General features: G+C 33.7%; 2 protein-coding genes across 5 annotated transcripts; one reads left to right on the top strand and one right to left on the bottom strand.

The window, feature by feature from the left end:
• Nucleotides 1-8,501: 8,501 nt before the first annotated feature.
• Nucleotides 8,502-14,711, bottom strand: LOC132058869 (protein ABA AND ROS SENSITIVE 1). 3 transcript variants are annotated; one of them, XM_059451245.1, is made up of 9 exons: nucleotides 14,546-14,711; nucleotides 13,258-13,338; nucleotides 12,303-12,402; nucleotides 11,247-11,463; nucleotides 10,498-10,795; nucleotides 9,550-9,625; nucleotides 9,408-9,454; nucleotides 9,096-9,298; nucleotides 8,502-8,989 (listed from the first exon to the last, which is right to left on the bottom strand). In XM_059451245.1, exons 2-8 carry the CDS (start codon nucleotides 13,329-13,331, stop codon nucleotides 9,121-9,123), a joined length of 990 nt encoding a protein of 329 aa, XP_059307228.1. In that variant the 5' UTR covers nucleotides 13,332-13,338; nucleotides 14,546-14,711; the 3' UTR covers nucleotides 8,502-8,989; nucleotides 9,096-9,120. The 3 variants fall into 3 exon arrangements, with proteins under 3 accessions (XP_059307228.1, XP_059307229.1, XP_059307230.1); XM_059451246.1 differs by having other exon boundaries at nucleotides 14,542-14,711; XM_059451247.1 differs by having other exon boundaries at nucleotides 14,538-14,711.
• A 1,480-nt stretch (nucleotides 14,712-16,191) lies between these two features.
• Nucleotides 16,192-27,743, top strand: LOC132058871 (nicastrin). Of its 2 annotated transcripts, none has more exons than XM_059451248.1 (16): nucleotides 16,192-16,548; nucleotides 17,958-18,077; nucleotides 18,172-18,286; nucleotides 20,337-20,419; nucleotides 20,496-20,572; nucleotides 21,626-21,703; nucleotides 22,088-22,159; nucleotides 22,269-22,342; nucleotides 23,142-23,274; nucleotides 23,430-23,501; nucleotides 23,747-23,866; nucleotides 24,360-24,431; nucleotides 24,921-25,058; nucleotides 26,191-26,275; nucleotides 26,383-26,827; nucleotides 27,234-27,743. In XM_059451248.1, the coding sequence occupies exons 1-16, from the start codon at nucleotides 16,482-16,484 to the stop codon at nucleotides 27,496-27,498; spliced, it is 2,016 nt and encodes a 671-aa protein (XP_059307231.1). In that variant the 5' UTR covers nucleotides 16,192-16,481; the 3' UTR covers nucleotides 27,499-27,743. The 2 variants fall into 2 exon arrangements, with proteins under 2 accessions (XP_059307231.1, XP_059307232.1); XM_059451249.1 differs by having other exon boundaries at nucleotides 16,193-16,548; nucleotides 26,386-26,827.
• Nucleotides 27,744-27,875: the final 132 nt, after the last annotated feature.

Consider the following 27,875-nt stretch of genomic DNA (forward strand, 5'->3'; position numbering starts at 1 on the left):
AGAGCTAGATTTGATGAACTGTTTGACAAGGAGGTGGATGGCTATTTATATGCAACTTAAAAACTCTACCACAACTTTTTTTAAATGTTTAATACTAGTCTAAATTGAAATATAGGAAAATGTGACACCACGTGTGTTTATGCGCCCACAAACACTTGACAAGTTAATTTTAATATTAATCTGCGGTCTAAAAACTACTCCTTTCATTTCAAAATAAGTATCTTTTAGCTCATGCACACCCCTTAAAAAACTACTCATTCTTATAAAATTAAGAGTATTTTTACCAACTTATCCCTAATTGATGCTTAGAAAAAGAAAAGTTATTTAATGATTCTTGATTATAAATAAGGATAAGTTTAGAAGAATAAGATTAATTTCTTCTTAAAATTCTAAAACGTCACTTATTTTGGAATAAAATAAAAAACCCAAAAGATACTTATTTTGGAATGGACGAAGTACTAATGATAGTAATTAATATTGCTGTTTCAATTTAATTAAAAATGATGTGAACAGAGATGCATCGGTACGAGAGGACCACTGAGATTTACTCATCATTTCCGTTTATCAAAATTGATTTACTTCCTCGATCTCAAATTTTTGGTCACTTTTTTGTTTTTACACACCCTTGAGAAATTTTCCGTCCGGATAAAAAAGAGTATCTATTTAAAAAAAATTCTTGGGTCAAAAAGATTGTCCACTTATCAAAACAAGAAATAATAAACCTTATTTTTTCAAATTTGCCCCTATTAAGTGTTATGTGATCAAATCTCAATGCCTAGTTAATTAGGCGAGTTTTTTACCTATTTTTTTAGGAGATAGTATTTCTTAAAAGTGCAAATGACTAAGTGGACATTTTTTTATCCGAGAGAGTATTAATTAAGAGGGATTTTTGACTAACTTTACCCTTATTTATGTCTAAGTTAGAATCTCTCTTCATTAAATGTTTATTCTATTTATGTGACATCTTCATTAAGGATAAAATTCTACTAAAGGTAAAATGAGAACAAAAATGCACCTTAAACTTTTAAAATGACAAATAATTTAATTGAAATTTAAGACAATTATTTTTTGTAATCACGGCAAATAATTTGAGAAGGAAAAAATAATTTAATAAGTTAACTAGTATTTCTCTTATACTAGTTGTACTATTTAATACTTTGGGATGTGCGAAGCAAAAACTATATCTGACATCGGTATATCCGGTCAACAAAGAAAATCATACCGCGAGTATATGATCTAATGATCAACAACGTGCGAAGAATTATGAGATTTCAGGTTTAAATTTTAGTGGAGATATAAATATTAGGTGAGATTTTTTCATCTGTTTAAGATTTAATGGACAAAAATATTTGATACTTGTGTTGTTGGGAGATAGCAGGTTCCCAATAAAATAAAATAGCCAAGGTATGCAGAAACTGGCCTGAACATTACCATCATAAATAAATAAATAAACTTACCCACATTTGGCATATATTTAAACCATACTACTAGTTTAAGATTGATGAACTACTGATAAATTAAGATAATAAATATATGTACTAGTATTAGTTAATTATAATTTAATAATAGTATTATATGTGAAGAGATCCGTATTTTTTTCCTTTCCAAGTTGCTGAAAAGTGGGTTACCATTTAACAAATAATCAAAGGATGAGATCAATTACTCCAATCCGAGCAAGCGGTCAAGTTGGCGAGCTGTCTAATGATGCAAACAAAAAGAGTTGGCGGCTTGACCGACTACTTTGCATGCAAGTTTTTAAGTTTACAACACTACAACAATAACAACAATGAAATCTCATAAAGTGAGATCTGAAAAGGATAGAGTGTTCCCAGAACTTAACCCTATCTTGGAAAGAGAGAGATGTTTAAAAGACTCTTTGGCAAGAGAGTGAATACAAAGAAGATTTAAAAAATGACCCTTAATCCTATCTTAGGAGGTAGAAGATTTTTTACGGTAGACCCTGGACAAGAGCAAGCAATTAAAATCAATAAGTCATGGCAAAATACTATAAGAAGCATGATAGAGCAGTTTGAAAAAAGAAACAATAATTACGATAAATTAATACGATAATTAAAATACAAGAAATGAAAGATATATAATAGCATAAATCAATGAATAAGAAACTACAAATACAATGCGACTAGTATAAGTTTACAACACTGATAGTGTATAATATTTTATATAATTATCAACGGAGAGAGTATTATATAGATCACGCATGCACGCAATATTAAGATATATGTTTGACAGTAATTGTACATATATTTGTATTTTGTATGTTTGAGTTTGACATGTTCAAATTACTACTTTGTCCTTGGTTAGTAAAACAATTAGTATATTATTCACTTATTTCTAATAAATCAATTGGCCAACTTGGTTTTCGAAAAATCTAATTATGTCAGAAGGTATATATATGTATAAAACAAACGGTGACGATGTTGTTATTATTTGACTTGCAAATCAAGTGTTGGATTAATTTTGCGATACACAAAAATGTGGTGTATATTTGTTGCAAAAATAAAACAAAAACTAGGCAAATCAGTTATCGAAGTTGAGGGTTTGTCCACTTAATTAAATGGTCTACATATTTCTAAACCACAATGGGTCTCCACTAAGATTAATTAGTGGGAATTAATTATAGAAGTAAAGCTAGACTTTGTTCAAGCTGTGGTGTCCATATATTGTTACATTATCCCAAAGAATATTAATTATCATTAAATTATAAGTACAATAAAATTTCGACTCTAAACAATCGATGGATTGTGATGGAATTACGAACCACAACATTCAAATCCCGAATTTGCTCCAGCAAGAGTTCTAGTCCAGTGGTAAGTACTCCTTCACACTTAACTAGAGGTCTTCGAGCTTTAATTTGGGTATGGAATCGCCATTGTTATAGCTAGGGAGTGCTTTAACCCCCCACCCACCCAAACTCCCCCTCCCCCCCCTCCCCCAAAACCCCACCCCCAATGTGGTACTTCTTGGCTTGAATTCAGATTTAATTAATCGGATTTTAATGCGGATACCGGACACCGAGTGATAAATCAAGAAATTAAGATCCCGAATCCATTTTTAATAATATATTAGGTAGTTTACCTGTATTTGTGTTATGCGGAATGTAACAAATACCCTATACCCTATAGAATTAGTCAAAATATAAGCAAGTCGATCCGAATATCACGTTTATTGGGAAAAATATCATAGGCAGTATACCATGGAGAGAAAGAAAAGCTAAAAGAATTGGCAAGGGACCTAACTGCACAGCCATGTTGCTCCTTGGACATACTTGTATAATCATTGAATATTTGATAAAGTTCATGATCAGGAATCTAGCATTTTTCCAAAAAAACAAATAAAGATAAGAGCATGGACATGAGGAATTCTGTGTTATTACGTACGCAACCATAATATAATATTCAACTTATTTTGGCTTTAAGTAAAGTGATCACTTGGTTGTAACAAAACAAACATAGACAAAAATTTAATGTAGGCATTTTTGTCAGTAATATTTTCAGGGGTCAACCACATTTCACATGAAATTAGTTGTTATACATATGGACTTATAGGCGGAGGCAAATGTTATGGATTCTAAATTCTAGAGAATAGTAATATCAGATTATATTAGTAACTTAATTAATTCTATATTTACTTTTTTTAATAAAAATATAGTGTTCGGATTAAAACTATTGAGTTCGACTGAATCCGTAGATAACTTTCTAGTTCCGCCCTTTGTATGGACTGTGTAGTTTTATGGCGTTAATTTACATGAGTAGTCTTTTTAAAAAATTAAAGCCGCTTTTGGATGGCGGATTTCATTTTATTGCATCGATATTATTTAATTACTATTTTGTAGTAATGAAAACGTCATTTCACTATGCCTAGTAATACAGAAAGTTACTAACCATTTTTTATAATAAAAGTCACGCAACTTTGTATAGTATCAAGTAAAATTGCTAGTTATAGTCACGTAAAAGAAGGTGAAAGATAGTTTGATGAATATGTTTTGCTTAGGTAAAGTCGAATGATCTTTTAATTTTGTTATAAAACTAATTTAATGACTTTAATTTAGGCAATAAAGTCACACTTAAATGATCATTCATGTAGTTAACCCTAGTTTTATTTAAAGCTATTATTCATTTGGGTCCTTCAATTTCTATTTATCCTTTGAAATATAATCAAACACTAAAATATGTTTCTCTTCAACAAGTCTCTGTTCGAACAATTAGCTAGAAAACCAAGTGCACTTATCTTATGAATTTATATATGATTAGCTTGAACACGCAAGTATAAAATAATAACATCATCTTATTGCTAGACTTAATATTATTAATTATACTCCACATCAGGCCTTAATGGAGAGTGATGTTTGATATATAACTTTTGCTTAACAACTTTAATTAGTTCTTCTAATCTCAAAGGTTATTTTAACGCCACTTCTAATAAGGTATTTGATGTAGTCGTCCATTACTTCTAAAATGTAATATGTATTAAATAAATATAGAAAATAAAACATAAGAAAGAAAACACTAAACTTTTTATAAGAGCAATTAATTAAAGAATAGACAAAAGAAGAAGCTGGAAATGGTGAACCACACATATGAACTCTCAGCTAATGGGGATATATGAAGGCATAAACCACTAACTGTAATACTTTAATAAGCATAAAATTTAAAACTAGTGATCCTCTATTATGTCTTATTTAAAAACATAAGACAGAGAAAAAATGAAAGGTCTAAACATTAAAGCAATATATTGAAGAATTGAGGGGGGGGGGGGTGGAACAAGCAACATAAATGGTGACTCATATATATGAGCTTGCTAATGGGAATATATAATTATAAAAGCATATAAACCACTAACTGTTATTCTTTAATGACAATAAGTTAAACCTCAAAATAAATTCTGTTCAATGTATATTAATTATAAAATAAATAGACAAGAAGATAGAAAGGATCTAAGCATTTTAAAACAAATTGAAGACTCCAAAAAAAAAAAAAAAAAAAAAACCTTCCTCCACCCTTAACTAGATATCTCGACCACTATTTAAAAACAATGCGAATTGACTTGGAAATATGGGATTATCGATGGAAACTCTGTCGAAAATGTTTCCGACGAGACAATTTTCGACGATTCCACCAGAGAATTGTGTTTTTTAACAGTGGCATTCGAGCCTTATTGAGAATGAAGAAATTCTTGATATGGAGCCGTGCATCCTTTTATAGGCTTTACGCTATGGAAATCTAGATTAATCAGACAAACACGACAGGTTTCAAATTCTAAATGGTTATTTATAATTTTTTTTTTTTTAAAAAAAAAAAAAAAAAAAAAAACCTCAAACCACAAATGAGCTCTATGCTAATGGGAATCTATACGGAGGCATAAACCACTAACTGTTATATAAACTTTAAAAACGATCAACCTCAAAGGTCTTTTAGTTAATGGTGATGATGTGCATTGTGCAAACCCCACTTAACTGTCTAAAAAACCAAGTAGTAATGCAGTGTTAAACCCACTTAACAATTTAATTTGAGTAATGCTTAACAGCCATATACAGATGATGCTAGCTAGCTAATTTATTTGTTCAAGCTGGCCTAACAAGGTTTTGGATTGTAGTGCCAACATTATGTTGTTTTAATGCAACATTAAATCTTATATACACTAATTGTTATAATGTCAAAGAATTTTATAGGATACTATCCAATAGTCATATAATTGGATTTTTTAAAACGTATATAGTTTTGAAAAATTCAATTATATGATTATTGAGTTCAATAATTTTTCTCTGTTGTATCGAGTCCCGATAAAAGTTGGGAAGAGAATGTTGAAGAGGGAAAAGTTTTGTTAGATTAGGAACATGCATTTAGATGGCGATATGTAATATTCAATATGCATGTAACTAGTTCAAAGTTTATTATTTGGTGGAAATTTTAAATGGCCCAAAATTATCTCTATATAGAAAATACTCCATTCGCTTTTACTTGTCATGTTCACGTTTCGCTTCTCGATAGTCAATTTGACTAATCCCCAAAGTCAAATTGAATTAGATTAATTCAATATTTTAAAATTAAAATTTAGATGTTCAAAAACTATACGAAAAATACTATAAGTTGCAATTCTTCTCATATTAATATGATTAAAAAAAATATCTTAAAAAATGGGTCAAAATCCATATAGTTTTATTCTACAAAAAATGAAACGTAAAAAATAAAAGTGAACGGCAAAAGTACACACTTAAATCATATGGTCATGGAATTTCCAACATAGAAGTTTATTCACTGTTATCCCCTTTTCCATGACCCTCATGCAAAGCCACAAAAAGGCATAAGCTCTTTAATGTAAAGTTCTATAAGTTGTGGTTCACGTACTCCTAAATTTTAAGGTAATATGAATATCTTTTGAGACACTAGTTGGCCAGTGAGCAAAGTAACAAAAACAATATTTGCTTAATCAATTGTTAGTAAAATTTTGAAAAGCAAAGCAACTTATTAATAAAAAAAGAGTGTGCTTGGGAAAAAGTGGAACAATTTTAAGGTCAGATTTCGAACTCACAAATTTAAAGAATTTTAAATATTAAACCCATTATATTTAAATTCTCGATCTATTTCTACGCTAATTCTTATTGCACGTAATCATAAAATCTCGCCTAAATGTTGGGATTTAACGAATCTTTTTTGAGTTGTCACAACTTAGTCGCAGTGTACTTTTAATTTATTTCCAGTTCTAAAAGAGTTAATTAGAAAGAAAAAAAAAAAGGTAGTTGCTCCTATTTAGTTTGTCCTATTTAAATAGTCGAAGTGTGTGCAAGTTGGCCCTGAAAAGTTTTATTTCTTACTATAAATGTGAACACTATGATATTATTTAATTTATTTGTCTGGTTGTTGTTTTATTACCAAGGCAAACCAGACCAAAAACAGTAAACTGACTTTTCAAATACCATTTATCTATATTTCTTTTATCAATATCTTTAAGTTGTATTGTTTTTATTGGTATTTTGGCCAATCCATTTCCTTTCTCTGTCTCTTTTGAGTTGCCCATCTTATGGTTGACCCCTAAGATTATATATAATGAAAAGCCACAGGTCGTTTTATCTTTGAAAATAGACCAATAGAAATCTTGGTCGGCTTATCAAGTGGGATTTTAATATTAATTATTATCATATGTTAGACAACTAGCAAACAAGCACTTGAAAAGTTATCAAATAAAAAACTTCATTTTCTGAATTCCACTTTGAGGTGAATATTTGTTTAATAACGTATCAAAGTCATTAGTGGTATGCGAGTTTTCTGAACTCTTAACACTTGTTAGCCAATGAGCAAAGTAACAAATTAAATTATATTTGTTTAACTAATTGTTGAAAAGTAAAGCAACTGATAAAAAGTTTGCTTGGATAGAAGTGGACCAATTTTAAGGTAAATGATATGACAAGGAAATGAGTCATTGTTGTATAATGTTTTGGCAGACATGATGTTACCACTTCTTGGGGGGGAAAATTAAGAAGCAGGTTTAATTTTGAACCAAAATGGAATAGTAAAGAGTGGGTTTTTGTCGAGATTTCTCGTTTTGTTTATGTGGATTTCCCAATATAATAAAAACTTGTATACCCTAACTATTTCATTTCTTGGACCCAGAAACAAAACAATTATCTTTAGGACTTCATAATATCGGAGAGTATGTTGTATTGTTAAGGCACCACTAAAGGTTGTATTAGGATGATAAAAGTAATGTTCCATCCTTAATCATAAATATCGAGTCATCCTTAAAATTCATGACAATGACTATTTTCAAAGACATGCTCCAAGAGTGGCTAGTGGGCTCCTATAATTAAAAAAATGGTAATCGTTTTCAGGTTTTCAAATTTTAAAGGTGAAGAAACTTCATTAGATATGTCACAAAATTTCACCTGTAATTTTCAAGAAAGCTCCAAGAGTGGCTAGTGGTTATTTTTAGAAAATGGTCGTAAGGCCCAAATTGGCTAGGACTATTCTACCCCAAAGTGACTTCCTATGCAAATTTGAGTTAATCTAGCCCCATAACGGATATGAAATACCGGGTGAAAAACCAAAAAATGTGTGGTTAAAGCAGACCATAATTCTCTGGCTTGAATTTGAGTTAATCTAGCCCCATAACGGATATGAAATACCGGGTGAAAAACCAAAAAATGTGTGGTTAAAGCAGACCATAATTCTCTGGCTTGACTATCAAACACCTTCTAATCCGAAGACCCAAGACCCTTTAATCTTAACCTATATAGAGCAACACTCTTACCTTTTTGGAACGTTCTAGGTTGGCAGTTGCTTGATATTATTTCATGTTTATATAATGTTTACATCTTTCAAGAATACGAATTCATGAAGCTCTCCAAAATATAAATCTGATTTGAACAGTTCTCTATCAAACTAATTACATTTTTTCACTGTTGACATGGCTAGTAATTTGCAGCAAGGCTCAAATAACCCAAAGGCCAAATCTAAACAATTTAAGGTCCATATTCTTACCTAAACTGGGTCTGAAAGAATAGCCCCTTGGCATCACAACCCACGTTTGGCTGCAATACTTCATGGCTATATTCACCATTGCAAAAGAATAACATTAAATTTGACATGTACAACAAAATGAATACCAAATAAGACATTGTTGCAAGCCTTCCATATGTGCAACGGAAGAACCTCATTTATCTCATTATGCATGCATGCCAGAATATAAAAGTAGATTTGCTGACAATTTTAGAAACGTATTCATAAGAGTACAAAATTTCTTTAACACAAAGCATGACACTCTTAGTTTCTTCCATTCTCGACTTGTTTAGCACAGCGGAACGAGAGTATCGACCACTTTGGTGCCAAGCTTAACCCTTTGCCCCAATATTTTACTGAAATCAAAGTGTAACCAAGTCCACCTCTTTTCTCAACAATCACATTATCCCTTCGCAACAGAGTACAGGTACAAATGAATTTGGCTCAAACTTGCAGAAGTAAGCAAACCTTGTTATCTACAACAAAAAGCACAAATATTTAGCATGGGAGCAACAGAACTACTCTATGGACACAGGGTCAAAATACGACGATGAGGGAAAGACTAGATAGAATGTGTATTACGAGCATAAACGGGCAAGCACTTTCTTCACAAATGTTTAGCCCTCCAGTCCACAGTATTCTCATCACTGTCATCATCACTTGACGATTCGTCATCACTAGACTCTTTATTTACAACTTTAATTTCTTTGCTGCCTAATGAAGATTTAGCAGCCTTAAGTTCCATCTTCTTCCTCCTCAACATCTCCAGTCTTTCTCTATAGCCCCTGGAGTCATGCAATATAAAAGTTTATATTGACTTTTGGACCATGTAAACAAAATATAGCAAAATTTTCAAAATGGACTAAATCAGTTTTCATCATTTCAGAAACTGACCTCTGTTCGACAGATACTTCTTCTTCAATCATTTCTGCAGCATCAATCTGCATTGTATAAATGGCAGAGTGGGTAAATAACATGGTTTAACAGGATAGAAAATTTGCAGAAGCTCAACAACTATTTTGTAATAAAAGATGACCTCTTCTTCTTCTAAACGGTTGTCAACCTCTTTTAAGTCTTCTTGGATTAACTTCTCAAATTCTTTGTACTCATCCCTGCAATTAAGTCATTAGAGTCAAGGTCAATTTTTGCCTGGAAGAGCCAACAAAATAAAAAAAGGAGGGGGAGCAGGATAGAAAAAGAACGAACTGCTTCTTTATTGTTTCACAAGGACTGAGACTAGATCAGTTAAGACCCTGAGAGAATACAGTAGTCATATAAAAGTAAGATGTGTTATCTACTCCAAAATGCGAAGGAGCTGATGAAAGAATAGAAAGAATAAATTTACTTCTGATGCAACAGCTATATTTTGTCACATTCGGAGCTGTAAAATCAAAGGCTGCTTAATAGCTTCAGCAATTGCACCACACAGAAATGACCACCATACATTTCCAGACAACAACAACATACCCAGCGTAATCCCACAAGTGGGGTCTAGGGAGGGTAGGATGTACGCATGTCCGCAGACCATACATTTCACAGAATAAAGTGCACTTGTAGCAGTTCAATTGCACCACTGCACCAAGACAATTACAGCACATCTAATTAAATGTAATCATGAAGAAGCTGGAGGTAGTGGAGCTGCCTAGGCTGCAATCCAGGAGAACATGTATACTATTTGAAAGTTGGAGGAATAAATGGAAGAGAAATGAGCCTTATAGCTCTTCTGACTTTGAAAGAGAGTGCATCTGCCATTATCCAGCATCTATATTGCCACAGAAAGTGGTGCGTCTCATTTGGATAGTCTATTCATATTGGGTAGCAATCGACTTTCTGGTTAAGGTTAAAGAAATGGTTGGATAAGATTTGAAAGATCCCATCTGAGGTCGACCAGTTTTAGAAAAATAGGAAAACAGTTAAAGACACAACAATCAAAGAGTAAGGAACTAGGCTGCTTAGCAAGTAATAGCAAGTTATCCAAGCTTACTTGACATCTGGTTTGACCGGGGTAATACCACGAGCACGTAAGTCAGCATCTTTGTTGTCAAAGAAACCTGCAGGGAGAGCTCCTTTGACCTGCTTAGCGTCTGAACCAGAACTAACTTTTGACACCGGTCCATTTTCACCAGATCGCTGATTTTCCATGCTTCTAGTCTCAGCATTCTTGGAGGTAGATAGGCCCTGACTGCTAGACCTTGCCAAAGACGGTTCAACCTCTTCAGTTCGATCTGAAACTGGAGAATCTCTTTCCGGTACATGGTCTCCCAACCTAGCTGAATCTTTCTCTGAAACATGAAAACTGAACAGATAAGTCATCCTTGACAACGAGAGAGAGATACAACTTTTATATTGGAATATCCAAGTCTTCATTACCAAGTATATAAACATTAATCAGAGGTAAGGATATACAGAGAGGCAAGATCAGGGCACACCAAACAGCAGCAGAATTACTGATTTCTCTCCCTATCCTCCACCTTTTATCTCTTTCTCTCATAGTAACATATTCTTCCTTTTAAGAAAATATTTGAAAAGCATATACAAATGGACCTACCAAAGACTCACCATACATCCAGTGTGCGTGGATTTTAAGAATACGACTTGCAAACTCATAGAATGTCTTTTTCTTTTCAATATCATGGAAGGATTGAAAGATAAAGTCATGCTTCAACCACTGTTTAAATTTTTCTATTCAGAAAGTTTATATAAAATGGTAAATTCCCACGGGAGGCAACTTACCAATTTTTGGTCTCTTTGTCTCTTGATTGTCAAAAAAATTGGGAGGAAGCATAGATGATGCACGAGGCTTAGACAATCCAACAGAAGGTTCAGGTTCTTTACGGCTTATGCCCTCAGGAATTTCAGGCTTGGGTTTAGGCAACTCCTTTGGAGGCTCACTTTTTACATTGTTTGGGTTTTTCGCTGCAGCAGCATTAGCTTTGAGATTATTTATGGCCTGTACAAACATAACAATCTGTCTTAGCAGGGAAGAGTGCAGCACATATCTTACGTGTGATATAAAGGAGAAAACAGGAGATGAGCAGCAAGAACTAAAGAGGTCCTTAACAAGCACACCAAAGGCTATATAGTACATGCATGATAAACATTGATGACCAGCAGAAAACTCATAAAAATTTGGTTGGATCACCATGTGAGTACTTCCCTGTTAGCTAAAAGTTCAAAAAATTTATATTCAACTATAGTAAGTCCCCTAACCCAAAAAAACCAAAAAGGCTTTCTAATTCCTCCTCTAACAATCGTCCTGCATTAGACTCACAGCACAGTGTCCCTATCAATTCCTTGTCCTTTTGCTTCTCATACCAGCCTCCCACTTGAAATGTTTTTTTCCCTATGAATTCACAGCAACTTCTACTATAGCCCAAGCAAATGTAATTATAGACCAATTCCAAAAGTCTGAGTTCATGATGAACATGTAAACTAGCAATATAGCTAATTGGAGAATGGTGAAGGAGAAAGATCCCTATATTACAAAAAAGAAGCAAACTGATGACTATGAAGCTGCCAAGTCTGGTATGGCCAAATTAGCTTTTGCAGAACATGCTTTTACCTGATGCTTAACTCAAATAAAAAAGATACCTCAAATTTAGAAAGAAAAGAAATGAAAAGAAAGGAAGGATACTAATGACTTAATGTGTTCATCTTAGCGTGATTGAAAGCACCTTTTTCTTAAGAGGTACGGACCACATGGTGACCACTTTACTAAGCTTGGACTAGCCTGCACCAAATTCCAGTATGCAAAAAGCTAAGACCAAAAATCAATGAGTATGATCTTACCTCATGATGTTTACGAGAAGCTTGATGTCCAGGCCATTGTGATTCAGATTTCAGAACAACATCACACACTCTACATACAGGCTGATCGTTCTCATTGTACCTGTGGTGTCACACAATTTATTATAAAGACAGGACTTGGGAAAAGTTAGTGCTGACAACTCTACATTAACAAAGCCAGATCATTGTTGACATGATACAAAGATACATGTCGTAAAACTAGACAACAATGCACCTTTAACTAGGATTGTAAATACAAAACCGTCTTAAGTATAGGTTGCAATCATGTCCAATCATGTAAAAGACCAAATACAACAAATACCGCATTAACATTACACTCAAATGCAGATAAGAACTTCGACCTTGAAACACAAAACTGATTCCACCCCACAATCAAAGAGCACACACATACACACTGATTTGGGTATTAAGCAAATGCAGGTGAAAGCATAGGCTAAATTCTAGAAACCAAGCAATAGGCTAAATTCTAGAAACCAACATGTTGCTATAACTATCAACAAAATCATCAACACTATCTACTCATTACGCATCCAGTTTCCAGATCCCCTTTACTCTTATCTTTACCTTTTCAAAAAAAGAATTGAGTTTCCAGATGCTGAATGCCTCAATCTATCTTCCGATGGCAAAAACTTTTTCCGGAAAGCTTGTTGTCGTACATAAATTTTTTAAAGGGAATTTAGTTGTTTACTAGCCATAACTTAACACCAAGAAATGAAAATATACAAAAATATACTTTATAGAGACTCCCTTGTACATATAGTCAGACCTCTCTATAACAGTCATCTCTATAACAACATTTCCCTATAACAACCATGTTTTCTGTGGAACCGATTTTCATGCTATGTATATTATATGTTCTCTATAACAACATTTCACTATCGCAGCCAAAAGATATCGGAACAGACGACCCTGTTATAGAGAGGTTTGACTGTAATACCTTACAAGAGGGGAATCAATTCGCTTCTGCTTCTGCTCCTTCAGCTTTGCCCGGTATAACGCTCTCTTATCCATTGCAATGCTCTGTGTTAATACAGCACCAAAAATAAAGTTAGAAGAAAACCCAAAAAGTAAATGAATTCAATAACAAAGCACTTTTTTGCTAATTTTCATCTGAAAAATTAGAAAAGATACAGAAAGTTTCTATCTTTTCACAAAAAAAGGGGGGGGGGGAAAACCTTCCAATTATAAATAGAACACTGTAAAGTTCAGTTAATCAAAAACAGCAAGAAAATAAAATAAAAGAATAAACAAACACTTCTGCTAATTCTCATATGGAAAAGAAGAAGTGCATAAATGGCCTGAAAATTTTCAGCGAAATGTTTCTAATTGTAAATACAGCAGATCAAACAATAAGGGTGTGTTTGGTATGACGGAAAATGTTTTCCAGTTTTCCCTTGTTTGATTGCACCAAATTTCTTGAAAAATGTTTTCCTTAAAAATTTGAGGGAATACATTTTCTGGATCAATAAAAACACACCAATATGTCCCCAACCCACCCCCACCCCAGTGGCGGAGCTAGAAATTTTATCAAGGGTGTTTGAATTCATATAATCTATATATTAAGGGTGTTCAATATGTAATGTCTAGAATACGTAATAATTGACATGTCTACATGGTATAATTTTTCGGCAAAGGGTGTTCGGTTGAACACCCTTGCCAGGCTGTGGCTCCGCCACTGCCCCCACCCCCCCACTATCCACCCACCCCCACCTCATAATTGCAATCCGAGTTCAAAAACCTCATAGTTATTTGCTTGGAATGTATACATATGCAAATGCTCTTAAAATGACATTTTCCAACTTGCTTACCAAACACAGGTAAATGAGTAGGAAAATTACTTATTTTTCGACACAATATTTTCTTGGAAAACATTTTCTGTCATACCAAACACACCCTATTGCAAATAAAACTCGATAAAATCCAGCTAGCTCAAAAACCCGAAAGACAAATACAATTAAAATAAACACCTTTTGCTAATCTTCCTCTAGGAAAAAAAAAAAAAAAAAAGGTTATACGTGCAATAAATTCAGCAAATTCTTTTCTCAATTGAGGGAAAAAAAAAATATTAAGCCTATTACTGAGAGTTTCAAATAATGGAATGTGACAGAAAAATAAAATTGTATGTACACTTCAACTTCATTGAACTAAAAACTCAGGCACTTAAATGTAAGATTAAAAATTACAAGATTAAAAATTATAAGATTAAAAATTATAAACTTACTTACTTGTGGATTAGCAGAATTGATGTTTAGGGTTGATAGATTATTGCGCTTTAATCTTCTAATGTGATTTCAATTCTTGTTCTTCGTAAATTCGAAATTTGTTTTAGCTGTTCCTTCATGGGTTCGAGTGGGCCGGGTTGATATTTGTTTTTCGGGTTCGGTCCCTAATTAATGGGGTAAATTTACTCTTAGTCCACTCGAGTTTTGATTTAGTTGAGAAAATATATCATTTTGGTTTTTGTGTCCACTTTGGGTCGTATTAATTTGAATTCACATTAGAAAGTCAGGTATATGTATCTCCCTATAAAAGTGATCTCACTTTGGGATTCAAACTCGAGACGTTTGGTTAAAAATAAAAAAGTACTTACCAACGTTTTTGTAGCTACACACCGTTTTTATCCCGTCTTATTGGTTAAATTCACTAATTTCTCATTTTAAAATACATAAAAGACTTCTCGAGTAATATTGTAGGAGAATTTTTTATCAAATTAAAATGTGAAGTATGAATTTGTTGAAAAAAAAAAAACTAATACTGTTAATGTTTTTCAAATTTAATTTAGTGTGTTTCCTTTTTTATTTTTAATACTCTATCACACATAACTCAAACTAATATTTTAAGTTTCACATCTAATATCATTATATGAAATGAGATGAGGAGCTGATTCTTTTTTTTTTTTTTTTTTTTTTTTGTTGGAAAAGAAATTTGCACAAAAAGAAAAATGTGTTTGAATAGTTATTTTTTATATATCTGGATTTGTAAGGGGAAGAATATGCTTGAAAAACCACAGTCAAACTACTTAATTTTTTTTTTTTAAAGAAAATATCTACAAAATTAAAATAGTCATAATCTGAATAAACCTCTTATGAGGCTTTTTAAAACAAAAATACCTCATTGCTCACCTGGAACGACATTGATAGAGCACCTACGGAATGGCAAAAGGAGATACTCTGGATGATTGACAGAAGAAGAAGCAAGAATGCAACCACCACCATATATAGAATGTCGCTAGTTGCAACAGTCTATTATGTGTGGCAAGAAAGGAATAGAATAGTATTTCAGAGACTACAAGACAACTAGAAGTGATAGCTAGATTGGCAATACATGAGGTGCTTATTCGAGGTAGTATGGTTCAGAGATTAGCTAGCAGATTGTATCCTATGTAACGCAAGGGCTGATCAGTAGTACAGAAGAGGACGTGCATTGAGATTAGGCCTGTCCGACTCAATGTAGTCTCAGTTTTTGTCTTTTCATTCACTTTAATATTTTTTTTCTTCACTTTTTTCACTAATAAAATGCAAGTTAATTAATACAACTTAAAGAGAGAGAGAGAGAGAGAAAAACTTATTTTTCAATTTTTTTACTTTTTTACAATTGGGATTTCAAGAAAGTAATTAAATTTAAAAACACAAGTGGGAAATTCCAAAAAAAAAGTGATTTTTTTTTTTTGTTCCACAAAATTCGAGCCCAATAATAATGGGACTAAAGCAATAATAAAAAAAAGAAAATTGAAATACGTAAACAAATCAATTGGGACAAGAAAGTAATTAATTAAAAAAAAAAAACTGGGAGTAGGAAGGATTTTTATTCCACAAAATTCGAGCCCAATAATGGGACTAAAGCAATAATAAAAGAGCCATAAGGTAGATAAATATAATATGAAAAACTACACAGGAGGTTAACGTAATAAAGCATTTTTATTATTTCCCCTTGTCGTCCATTTTCAAAAAATTGAGTAGCACTAAACTCCAGCTCATCGTCGCCGTTCAATTATCTCCGATCACCGGAATATTCCGATTCTCCGATTAATCAACATCTAAGTGAACCGGATTTAGAAAACGCAAGCTCTGAACCGGAGAGAACCGAACCGGGTCAATGGTCTAGGGTTTAGTGTGTTCTAGAAGCTTCCACTACAACAACAGCAACAACTTCACTTCCGCCATGGATAATTCAAAGCTTTTCGTATTTCTTATTTACTTATTTGCTCGGTTTTGCATCTCTTTCTCAGGTTACTCCGATTATTTTTGTATATATAGTTTTTTTTTTTTAATCAATGCTGAGGAAAATACTACGTTTTTTTGACAATAATAAGGTGTTAATGTTACTGTTTGATGTATATATTGATTAATTTTTGTTATCAATCAAATTACAAATCACTAAGCCGGCAAAAATGAGGGAAAAAAATTGATTTTATGGTAAATGAACCGTGTTCATGGTCTAGGGTTTAGTGTTCTACAAGCTTCACAACAACAACAACAACAACTTCACTTATAATTATTTTTGTATTATATGTTTTTATTCTTTATTTTTTGAAGTTTTACTCAATGCCGCGGAAAAGAATACATTTTTTTGACAATAATGAGGTGTTAATGTTACTGTTTGATAGATAACAAAAATGTTATTTTATTAATTTTTTTAACTTATAACCGAAAATTAACTAATTATGAGTTCAGAACTATTTTACAAATTAACAAAAATTAACAAAAATACTAAGCTGGAAACAAGAAAAAAAATTGATTTTATAGTAAATGAAGTGCAGTGATTTTATAGTTAAACTAAGTATGTAAATGAAGTGCAGTTTTTAAATTAATTTTTGTTATCTAACAAATTTATAACCGAAAAACTTAACAAATTATGATGAGTTTAGAACTATTTCAGTGAGGTGTTAATGGTACTGTTTGATAGATATGTTGTTTAGTTTTTGTTATCAATCAAATTAACAAATCACTAAGCTGGTAAAAAAGAAAAAAGTAATTGATTTTATGATAAATGAAGTGCAGATGTAGATGTTAACTTATAGCAGGAAATTAACTAATTATGAGTTTGGAACTATTTCAATGAGGTGTTAATGTTACTGTTTGATAGATACGTTGATTAATTTTTGTTGCCAATCAAATTAACAAATCACTAAGCTGGTAAAAAAGAAAAAAGTAATTGATTTTATGATAACTGAACTACTGAAGTACAGATGTAGAGTTTAGCTTATAGCTGAAAATTAACTAAGTATGAGCTTAGAACTATTTCAAAGAAGCCTTCTGTTAAGCTGGAGCGTAACTAAATTAATAAGAAAGGCAGCTAATGCAGCTAAGTTATGAAAAGAGTTTTGTGAATCTCGGGGTTTTTTCTTCTTCTTCGGAAATCCATAACAATGCTCGCAAAACAACATTGGGATTTTTTATCGTTCTAAGGAGCATGGCTATGGTTGGATTTTGAGTTTGTGTGTGCTAAATTAAGGAAGAATCTAGAAGCTGCACTTTATGTCATTTAACCCTTCACTTCAGAAAGCATTTTCCGATGCAGAGTTCTATTTGGAGCGCCAACTTAATTGACTTTGAATGCATGTCTTTCTTCATTCCTTTATCTTCTTAGCGATACTTTTGTATAATAAGTTTTTGAATTTCTTATTAATTTGAACAGCTTCAGACCAAGTGAACTCTTTCCAGTCAGTTCCTGATCTTGAGAAATCAATGTACATGGCCATTGACGGGTATCCATGTGTACGGCTGCTTAACCTTTCAGGGGAGATCGGTTGTTCAAGTACGAAGTATGCGTTTAGTTGCATTTTTCTTGGTCTACGAAATGTCTCATCTGCTTTTAATTTTCTTGTCTAACTCTTCTTGTGCATGGCTAGACCCTGGGCGTGCCAACATAGTTGCTCCAGTTACTAGGTTCAAGACTGCGAATAAGTTGACTGAGCCATCTGCATTACTAGTGTCTATAGATCAATTTGAGGATCTTTTTGCAAGGTATGTAAATCTCTCTCTTTGTAATGTTTTTGGGCAAGATTGTGTATCTTCGGCCTTCCTTTGGATGTAAAAGTTATTTTCTTTTTAGCATTTTACTTTAAAATTCCTTCCCACATTTGCCAAACAGTTGAACCTCTTTGAATGGTTAATGGAGTTGCAGTACATCAAACTGTTCCACTCTTTAATTCTGGTTAATGTGCACTTTATACTCTCTTTATTTTTGGTATAGATTGATCAATTGAATTGCCAGATGATAGCAAATGTTGACCTATCAAACAAATAGGAGGAAAAAATAATTCCAAAATCTTCCAGTTTTTAAATGAACTTTTTCTATAGATGGCTAACTGTTTGACCCCCTGCTTGTATTTAGCGCGATGAGTCAAAAAGAATTTTAGAACTTCCCAGATAAAGAAACATCTTACCATCTTTAGATATGCACCTCATCTGATCCTACACTAGCTCTGTTGACATTTATGCACCAAGTTTCATCATCTTTCTTCGGGTTCGGAAGCTGGAGATCAACGAGGATAGGTAAATGCACCAATTCGGCTTTACATTGTAAATTAAAACCTAAAAGATAATGTATATTCTTAATGTTGTCTTTTTTTACCTTCAAGCTCAAAAAGGAACCTTCTTTTAGAACTAATTTAGAAGTGAATCTTACCTTGTAGATAGCAGTGTTATAAAAAGCCATCGTTTTCCAGGCAGTTACACTCGTCATTCCAAGAGGCTTTAGATATAGGAAACTGGGAAAAGAACCACTGCTGCCAGGAGAACTAATGTGCCGATGAAAATCCGGAAAATCATTCCCCATCAGTTAATATAAGCCACACCCCTTAAACCATATATCCCAACTGCTGAAGGCAAAACTACTTTAAAATGACAGACCTTATATCATAGAGAAAGACTACGCACCCAAAAAGAAAAATTATTTTACAAGATTCTTTTTAATCCAGTGTTAGAGGATTTTTATAATGTGCTAAACTTGAAGCATGAAGTAGACTAAAATAGTCATACCCAATTGCCAAATATCAGATGTTTTGAAGACAAAGTAGAGAACATCCACAAACAGAAATTCAATGTCTTATGTATATTAGCTTTTTGGGGCAACATGCAGAATGTATACGATGTAGATAGCTTTTAAGATTTCCTCAGGTACCTCTCATGTTAGACTAGATCGAACTGAGTTTTATGTCATATTCCTGGATGTGGATTCTGACTCATTTGTAAAAATCAGATGTAACCCATTGCACAATCCTTTTGTGATTCCTTTGTTTATATAAAAAGTTTACTTATCAAAAAACAAGTAACTTTCTTTCAACTGATGTGATGATTTTGTATTTATAAGTTTTGGTCATGTTTGCTATAGTGATGAGGAGTAGACCATAGGGGGGCTCTTGGTTTAGAGAGTGACAATGAATTGAAGAGGAACAACTACTTAGTGGTCGCCTAAAACGACAAGTTATGTTTTGCTAAGATAGTTATTAGGACAGATGTAGCACATTGTTAGACGGTGGCTCACTTCTTGCATTTTATTTGAAGTAGGTCCATTAAATTGCATACTTTGGACATGATAGAGGCTAATAAAGTTTTCTGTATTCTACAGAATATTTATATTGCATATCAAACATCAGATGCTATAATTTGTTGACAACTCTTTAGTTATATATTCAGTTGACAGAGAGCAGCAGCTTCATAATTTCGTTTAGGTAAAGGGTGAACACTGCCATTTATAGCATCTTGGCCTTTGTCGGGCATATGAGCGAGGTGTAACTTCTCATGAGTATGCATGTTTTAGACAATGAGATCCAACTTTTGTGTCAACATCGAATTTGCCTTTTGATGATGTGTATGCATCATAGGGTAACACAAAATTTAAATCCTTTTCCAGAAAAAAGAAAATGAAAAGAAAAATGTTTTATTGGATGGAGATGTCATTTTCATACATCTGATAAGTGTGCAAGTTTTAAGCTCTGTAGAGCTTCTGCCTAAGCACAATGGGCACAGCATTCTATCTTTGATTGATTTCAGGTGGTGTGGTGTGTTTCAGGTTATCGGATGATACAGATTTTTCTAGGCATGTTGTTGGTGTATTAGTTGAATCAGGTTCTCAGCTTCCAAATGGCTTAAAAGGTAAGTACTTCTGTCATTTTCTCTTATTATTCTTTCGAAGGATTTGGATAGTTACTATGGTCCTTCTCGTTTACAGGATTTTCCCCTGACAAAAAGTTTCCTCAAGCTGAATTCGCTCCTTATCAAAGTGGCAAGTTTGAATGGAACCCAACTGTATGTCGTGGAGAACTATTATGATCATACGCTTCTGTTTGTTTGACTGATTATTAAAAAACATGAAACAATGCTGCATTTTAAACGCAAATTTAACACCAGTTATTCCTCTGCTTTCCTTTTTGCGCTATGCTGCCATATCAATATACCATTAAAGTTCCTTAATGCTTGCAACAACAACAACAACATACCCAGTCTAATCCCACAAGTGGCTTTTGGGGAGGGTAGAGTGTACGCAGACCTTGCCTCTACCTTGGGAGGTAGAGAAGCTGTTTCCGAACGATCTCTGGCTCAAGAAAACATGACAAAAAGGTTCAGATAAGAATTGACGAAAGTAAAGAAGCCATGGCAAAATACTATAGATAAGCAATATGAAGAAAAGTAACAGTACCTGCAGCAAACTAATGCGATAAACGAAGTACAAGAGACAGCAGATAGCAGCAGATAATCGAAGGGCAGAAAACTACAAAGATAATACTATGTAAAGTTCCTTAATGCTTGATGTACGCTAAATGAAATCTACAAGCTCCTCATGATGCACGTTGTCACTGTTATCCCAAGAATTATATGGTTCCTTTTTCAAAACTTTTAGTTTTGATCTGTTTAATGTTGAGCCAAAGGATTAATCTATAAGTTTGACTGAAACAGTACGCCGAAGTTTCTTTTTATTTTCTTTATTGTTGGTTTCTTGATGATTTAACAAAAGAAACCTCTAAACCAATTACTGGAATGCTCCCCTGTAATTTATGTGCACTAAGATTATGGTTCATTAAGGATGAAATAGGGGATAATCATTTAGAAATTTGTCATCAATGTCCTTTTACCTAGAGCAATACGATATTCTACTCGGTTGTATGCTTTTTGTAAAGAATTATGTTCTTGTATAAGGTTCAATATCTTTTGTATGCATCTTATATGCAACGGAAACAAATTAATCAAAATAAATAAATACATGCTTTTACAATCGCTTGTAGACGACTCATCCTTTTATTCAACTTTGCATTATGTGGACCTGTAAGATAAAGTAAATGTTTGTCATTTCTCAACTTGCAGGGATCTGGATTGATGTGGAAGGCTTACAATTTTCCTGTATTTTTGCTTTCAAATAGTAGCACGGTGGCCTTGCAAGAGGTTTGTTATGTCTTTTGTCTTTGTAAATCTCTTCTCCATATTTAATTTGCCCATAAGATCTTTTTCTTTAGTTACTATAGTAATTACTAATTATGATTTATGAGTGCCTTATATTGGATGCTTACTAACTTCTTCTAGAACTCTTTCCATCCTAAATTTCCCCAATGTTTTTTTATAAAGGTGTTTCGTATGTCAACAAACAATAGACCTTATTGTCTTCAAAGTAATTAATGAAAAATTGGAGGGCGAGGGTATCAAAGGCGAGGGTATCAAAGATACTTGTCATTATATTCTGGCTGCGTGAAGAAGGGTGACAAATATTTTGAAATGAAAGTGTCCACAAACATTTTCATTAACATATATTCTGCTTGTTATGTGGTGCAGATTGCTTTGAGAAATGAGAAGCGAAAGAAATCATACACTGTTGATGTGGCCGACTTTGATCTTGTGATGCAGGTTAAAGATTCTTCATGTCGCTAAAGATTTGGATATAGTCCTAAAAATTCCTGGATAGGTATCTGATATTTTACTTATGAAACTTGCCCATATTGTGTTATTTTATCAGACAACAAAGTCTGGGACTCGGGATTCAGAAACTTGTCTTAGAGAACAGACTTGCCTTCCATTGGGTGGGTACAGGTGAGATTCTGTCCAAATTCTCTAGTTGTTAAAATACTCATTGTACATTTGAACAGATTGAACAACTATCCATTTCCTTTTTAATTTCTCAGCTAGAACCAGATTAAATACGAGACATTTTTAGTAAAGGATTATCTTTGATTAACCTTGGTTTTTTCCTTATAAAAAAAATTTAAATATGAGACATCTTTAGAGGATAATATTAATATCATGAGTATGGTTTTGACCTTGACATTTTGAGTATTATATAAGGTATCTTATGCAGATGTGATTATTTGTTTGCACTTACCATCTTTACCATCTTTTCTAGTTTTCTTTGGTTTCTTATGTGATTGTTGATACTGTTATATTTGGTGTTCTTGAGTTGTTCACTCATAATAAAGTAAAATTAAATAAGAGGAAACCACTCCTTGTTCAGCTGATGGTAGAATAGTACAGTTTGGGATATCCTGCTAGTATTTCTTTATTTTCTTGATGGAATCTTTTATATTTGATTTGAAATTTTTTGGCTTGCATGGGTGGCCAGGTGGGTGGTACTGGCTTTGCATCTCCTGGTCCTGGGTGGATGTTTTCTTTCTGTATCTTGTTATCCGACCTTCCTGTAATTTATAGTGGTGCACACATGGAATCTTGTATTCTAGTTTCACAGACAACTGAATGTTAAAATGTTCTTGTCTTTGCTATGCCTTTCTCGAGTTCTTGATGCATAGGTTATTATCTTGTTTGTCGATTCTGAAACTCTTCCCTACAGAATTTACCTCGATATCTTACCTATAGCATGTGTAATTTCTAATGGCAGTGTCTGGTCAGCGCTACCACCAATAGTCGTCTCATCATCAAAGAAGGTAAAGCCTATGATATTGACTGTGGCTTCTATGGATGCGGCTTCCTTTTTTCGTGACAAAAGTGTTGGTGCAGATTCACCTATATCTGTGAGTTGCTTCTTCTCAGATGCTATTTGTATCATTGTCTTTGTGGACTTTTTAATTATGCTTTGTTCAATTTTCCTGCACTCTCAAAGCTAGAAGCTCGTTGCACTTCTATGTTTTCTTAATACCATGTATCATATGTACAAACTTCTCTCTAGGGGTTGATCTCATTGCTGGCTGTGGTTGATGCTCTTTCACGTGTTGATGGCTTGGGGGACCTTGATAAACAGGTGGACATATTGTTAATTGTTTAACATGCCTATTGTACTTGTTTCCCCAAGTGTTTTGATTTTCCTCTCGGCTTCTGGTTTTAGTGCATTATATCTTTATCTAAGCCCTGAGCACTCTATGTAGTGCAATTCCTGTGAGATAATCTTCAGTTACAACAATATACAGGCTTTTGTGCTAATTATTTAAGCGTTTCTTGTTTTAGTAACCACAACTATGCACGTTTTGCGACACTTCCCTTCTGCAGCTTGTATTTGCTGTTTTCACCGGGGAGGCCTGGGGCTACCTTGGCAGTAGGAGATTTCTTCTTGAGCTTGATCAACATTCTGATGCTGTTAGTGGACTTGACTTGGCACTAATTGAAACGGTATATCTTTTTGTTGCACAAAATTTTCCGAGAATGCATTAATGGTCAAACTACTTATATCCGATGTAAACTTGAAAATGACATGTATTATCTTTCTTATGAAGTCATTATTGGCATAAGAGAGTTATAGATGTTAGAAATATTTCGGAGAACTACTCATTCAACCTCAGGGTCTGAATACAGAACAAGTAAATCTTAAGTTGTTACGAATAATCTCTTCTTTCTGCTGAATGTTATCCCCATCAGTTGTGTTGTTGATTGTATAGCCATTCCAGCACGTTCTAGCTATGCTTTGTCCACTATTATTGAATAAACGTGAAAATTTAACATGTATTAGTTTATTAATATTAGGTGGATCCTTTTAGTTCTATATAAAATATGTTTGATATGTTTGATATACAAGTTGTGTTATTATAAAAATGTATTGAGAGACCACTAATCAGATCGTGCATGTCCATTTATGCTGCTGTTATATCCGAATTTGTTTGTATAGGTTCTTGAAATTGGATCAGTTGGAATGGGTTTCGCTCAGGATGATAAAACATTCTTTGCTCATAGTACAAAGGTAAGGTTTCTTCGTGCTTGCTAATTTGTTTATTAAATTGGATCAAATATGTGCTTTCCTCTTTGCTGTTGCACGCGTTAGTCTACCATGAAAGTATATAATTATTTATGATAATGATTTTTTAAATAAGTTGCTACGAAAATGTATAATTGTTTTAGAATTATCAAAAAATTGTATAATTGTTTAGTTACATTATGATTTCCTGTATTCTCGTCTTGGTGGTATGTTTAAGCTGTGAAAGTATGTCAATCATATGTATAGATATCAGTCCTAAATCCTATATGCTTCATGGGAATTAAATATTGAAATTATTAACACACGGCTACCTGGATATTGAAGAACTTCAAAACGATTTATATCTATCCTCACCACAGTTATGTTGCTTTCTTATTTAGTCATTCTTTATCTTTCTGCTTAATATTCAAAGACGTGATTCTTCAATCACCATGGTTAATATTTCACAAACTGTTACATGATTCACTTTTGTAGGGGAGTGGCACAAATGGAACTTTAAGTGCCCTCAAGGATGCTCTAGGTTCGCTTAAGACTAAAAGCATTAAGATCTCAAGGGCAAGTAAATCAAATCCGGGGTTACCCCCGTCCTCACTGATGTCATTTCTGAAGAAGGTTGGTGAAAATGCCCCAGTTTTCTGTTATAAATGATGGTATATTTTCTTTGTGTCTTCCATGATCTTCAATTTGATCTGCCCAATGCACCTTCTCCTTAAAAGGAAATTACAAATCATAAATAATATGAAGATAGAAGAGACAGAAAGAATGTACGGGTTAGTTTCTGCTTTAGTTGATTTCATAGGATAACTGTAAACTTTTTCTTTTTTTTTTTTGAAGATAACATCTGCCCACTGTGGGTTGTAAGATCCCACCTCATCACATTTGAATGATGAATTTTTTGTGTGAATATAAAGTTACCTTTACCTCAAAAAAAAAAAAAAAAAAAAAAAAAAGAAAGAAAACAAAAAGAAGTCCTGCATTGTCCGTTTCAGTTGCCATTATTACTTTTTCTTTTCACAAGGTAAAGTTGCTATTAGTATTTTGTGCTAAGTTCTTTGATGCACTGTATTATATTGTAGTAAATATGTATGGCTTTTTCAAAATTTTAGTGGCTTATGATCTGGGCCAGCTCTTGAGCCTGCCCCTTTGGGCTTACATAATAGGCTTTTATGCTAAATTAAGCTTGGGTGTAGCTTGTTAAGAAAGAGCATCCTATTGTTTTCCTGGTAAAGTTCTCTTCTTCTATATCGTGTATTCATGAATTGCATCTTATTATGATTTTTTGTGGTTCGTCCTACGCATTGAAATCGCCTATGCTCCATTGTCGTGTTGCTTTTTTAAAAAATAAAATAAAATTGAACTCTGATGTGGTGGTGGTGGTTGTCCCCGAGGTGAGGGTGAGGGTGCTGGGCAGAGGAATAGGATGGTGGAGGAAAATGGATGAAGGGAATAATGCAATTGGTAACGTCCTTGTAATATCTGAATGATGTTTGCGCTTCCTTTATTGCTTTAGAATAGAGTTACTAGAGTATGAGCAGAAGTTTCGATAATGAACATTAGAAGAGCAACACCGATATGCAAATTATTGGATATTAATGAAAGGCTTTATGGAGGACTGCAGGAATGTTGTTGATGAAAGAGAATCAATTACTATCAATGAAAAGAGTGGAAAATGTATAAATAAATGAAGACTTTTAGCAGTCTGTTTTGTCTGGCTGGGAGCTTATTTATTGTTTCTTTTAAACAGAATCCAGAGACTTCTGGGGTAGTCCTTGAAGACTTCGATGCTACCTTCACAAATAAGTTCTATCACAGCCACTTGGATGGTCTATGTGAGTTGTTATTTCACTCTTTGGATTTCTTGCCTTTGTCTGGATTAATTCATAGTGTTGTAGAATCACATAACGTTTTCCAATTTAAAATATTTTTTCCCTGTTAGCAGCAAATATAAACTCCTCAGCCATAGTAGCTGCCGCTTCTGTTGTTGCCCGAAGTCTGTACATTCTAGCCAGTGATAAGAAGGAAATAAATAATTCAGTTTTGAATACCATCAACATAAATGCCTCCTTGGTTAAAGAACTTCTTGGCTGCTTGCTAAGTTGTGAACCTGGCTTATCATGCGAACTGGTAAATCGCTACATCGCTCCTTCTGCAAGTTGCCCAAGCCATTATGTGGGAGTCGTCCTGGGGGAACCTTCCTCTCAGCCGTATCCTGGTAATGTGGGGGATGTTCCTCGATTTCTGTGGAATTTTCTGGCAGATAAAACAGCTATTCCTTTGAAGAATACGAGCTCTGCTTGTCCGAAGGGCTGCAGCGGCAATGGTGAAATGTGTGTCAAAGCAGAGACAGATGGGAAGGGTGTCTGTGTCATTTCCTCAACCAGGTAGTTCCACAATCTTAATTTACTGAAATTTAAGCTCATTCCGCCTTATATTTAAAAGCCTTTGCTTAAAATAATGAAGCAACGCGAAGCCTGATCTGTTCTTTCAGTCGTACGCTTGTTGTACTACTTTGACTTCCATTGGCTGATAAAAAAACATAGACGGTTTTGTCAGCTTGCCAATTCGTTCCAACAAAACAAGGAAAAGGGTAACTCTGGAATATTTCCAAAAAGTTGGGGGAAACTTATGATGATTTTCCATGTATATGCTTTTGTTGGTTCAGTAACTGGTTTTCTAGGCTGATTAGGCTGTCCTCATAATGTAATTTACACCGCTTTTTGTTTCTTGATAGTTGATTAGTGCTATACATGCTCTTGCACTGAACTTATCTATCAAATGTAATTTCAGGTATGTCCCAGCATACTCAACTCGATTGAAGTACGAGTCTGAAACTTGGGAGGTGTTGCCTCATAATTCCTCCGATACGATGGGAGCAGCTGACCCCGTTTGGACAGAAAGTAACTGGGATACAATAAGGCTTCGTGTCTACACAGTCCAGGACACTAGATTTGACAGTTGGATTCTGCTGTTAGGTGCAACTGTTACAGTTTTGTCATACATTATAATAGTAATTTCAAAAGCCTTCATTACAAAGGCCCTGAAACGAGATTAGCATAGAAATTCTTGATTAAACATATTTTCGTTGGAAATAGCATTCTGATTGCTTGTAAAGCACAGCCTCGCAAAGTGACGAGAAGGAAATGTAATTCTTAGCTGTTATTACTGCTTAAACGCAAGTTGAAAATGCTCTGCAATCCCACGGGGGCGAAGAATTGTCATTGGTATTGTGGACTATCTTGAAATGTAAATTGCAGCTATGAGATATTTGAAGTTTCTGACATGTCATTTACATCGTTCGCTCTGTTGCATAGTCGTGAATGAAAGCAGCTTGGAACAACTTTTACATGTTCTGAGAAAATATTAGACTGATTTCTCCAGTTCTTGAAGGATAATTCCGTATATTTATCTCCGTTCCACTAATAATATTAA

The sequence above is a fragment of the Lycium ferocissimum genome, chromosome 6 (genome assembly GCF_029784015.1).
Source record: "Lycium ferocissimum isolate CSIRO_LF1 chromosome 6, AGI_CSIRO_Lferr_CH_V1, whole genome shotgun sequence".
NCBI classification, from domain to species: Eukaryota; Viridiplantae; Streptophyta; class Magnoliopsida; order Solanales; family Solanaceae; genus Lycium; species Lycium ferocissimum.

What these genes read in the sequence shown, in the direction of transcription:
- LOC132058869 (XM_059451245.1), bottom strand. Translation starts at nt 13,331, where the DNA reads ATGGATAAGAGAGCGTTATACCGGGCAAAGCTGAAGGAGCAGAAGCAG. An exon ending in ATTGATTCCCCTCTTGTAAG is followed by an intron (nt 12,403 to 13,257) that starts GTATTACAGTCA and finishes GTGACACCACAG; the next exon opens with GTACAATGAGAACGATCAGC. An exon ending in CTTCTCGTAAACATCATGAG is followed by an intron (nt 11,464 to 12,302) that starts GTAAGATCATAC and finishes ATGTTTGTACAG; the next exon opens with GCCATAAATAATCTCAAAGC.
- LOC132058871 (XM_059451248.1), top strand. Translation starts at nt 16,482, where the DNA reads ATGGATAATTCAAAGCTTTTCGTATTTCTTATTTACTTATTTGCTCGG. An exon ending in AGTTTGAATGGAACCCAACT is followed by an intron (nt 20,573 to 21,625) that starts GTATGTCGTGGA and finishes CTCAACTTGCAG; the next exon opens with GGATCTGGATTGATGTGGAA. An exon ending in TGATGTCATTTCTGAAGAAG is followed by an intron (nt 25,059 to 26,190) that starts GTTGGTGAAAAT and finishes TCTTTTAAACAG; the next exon opens with AATCCAGAGACTTCTGGGGT.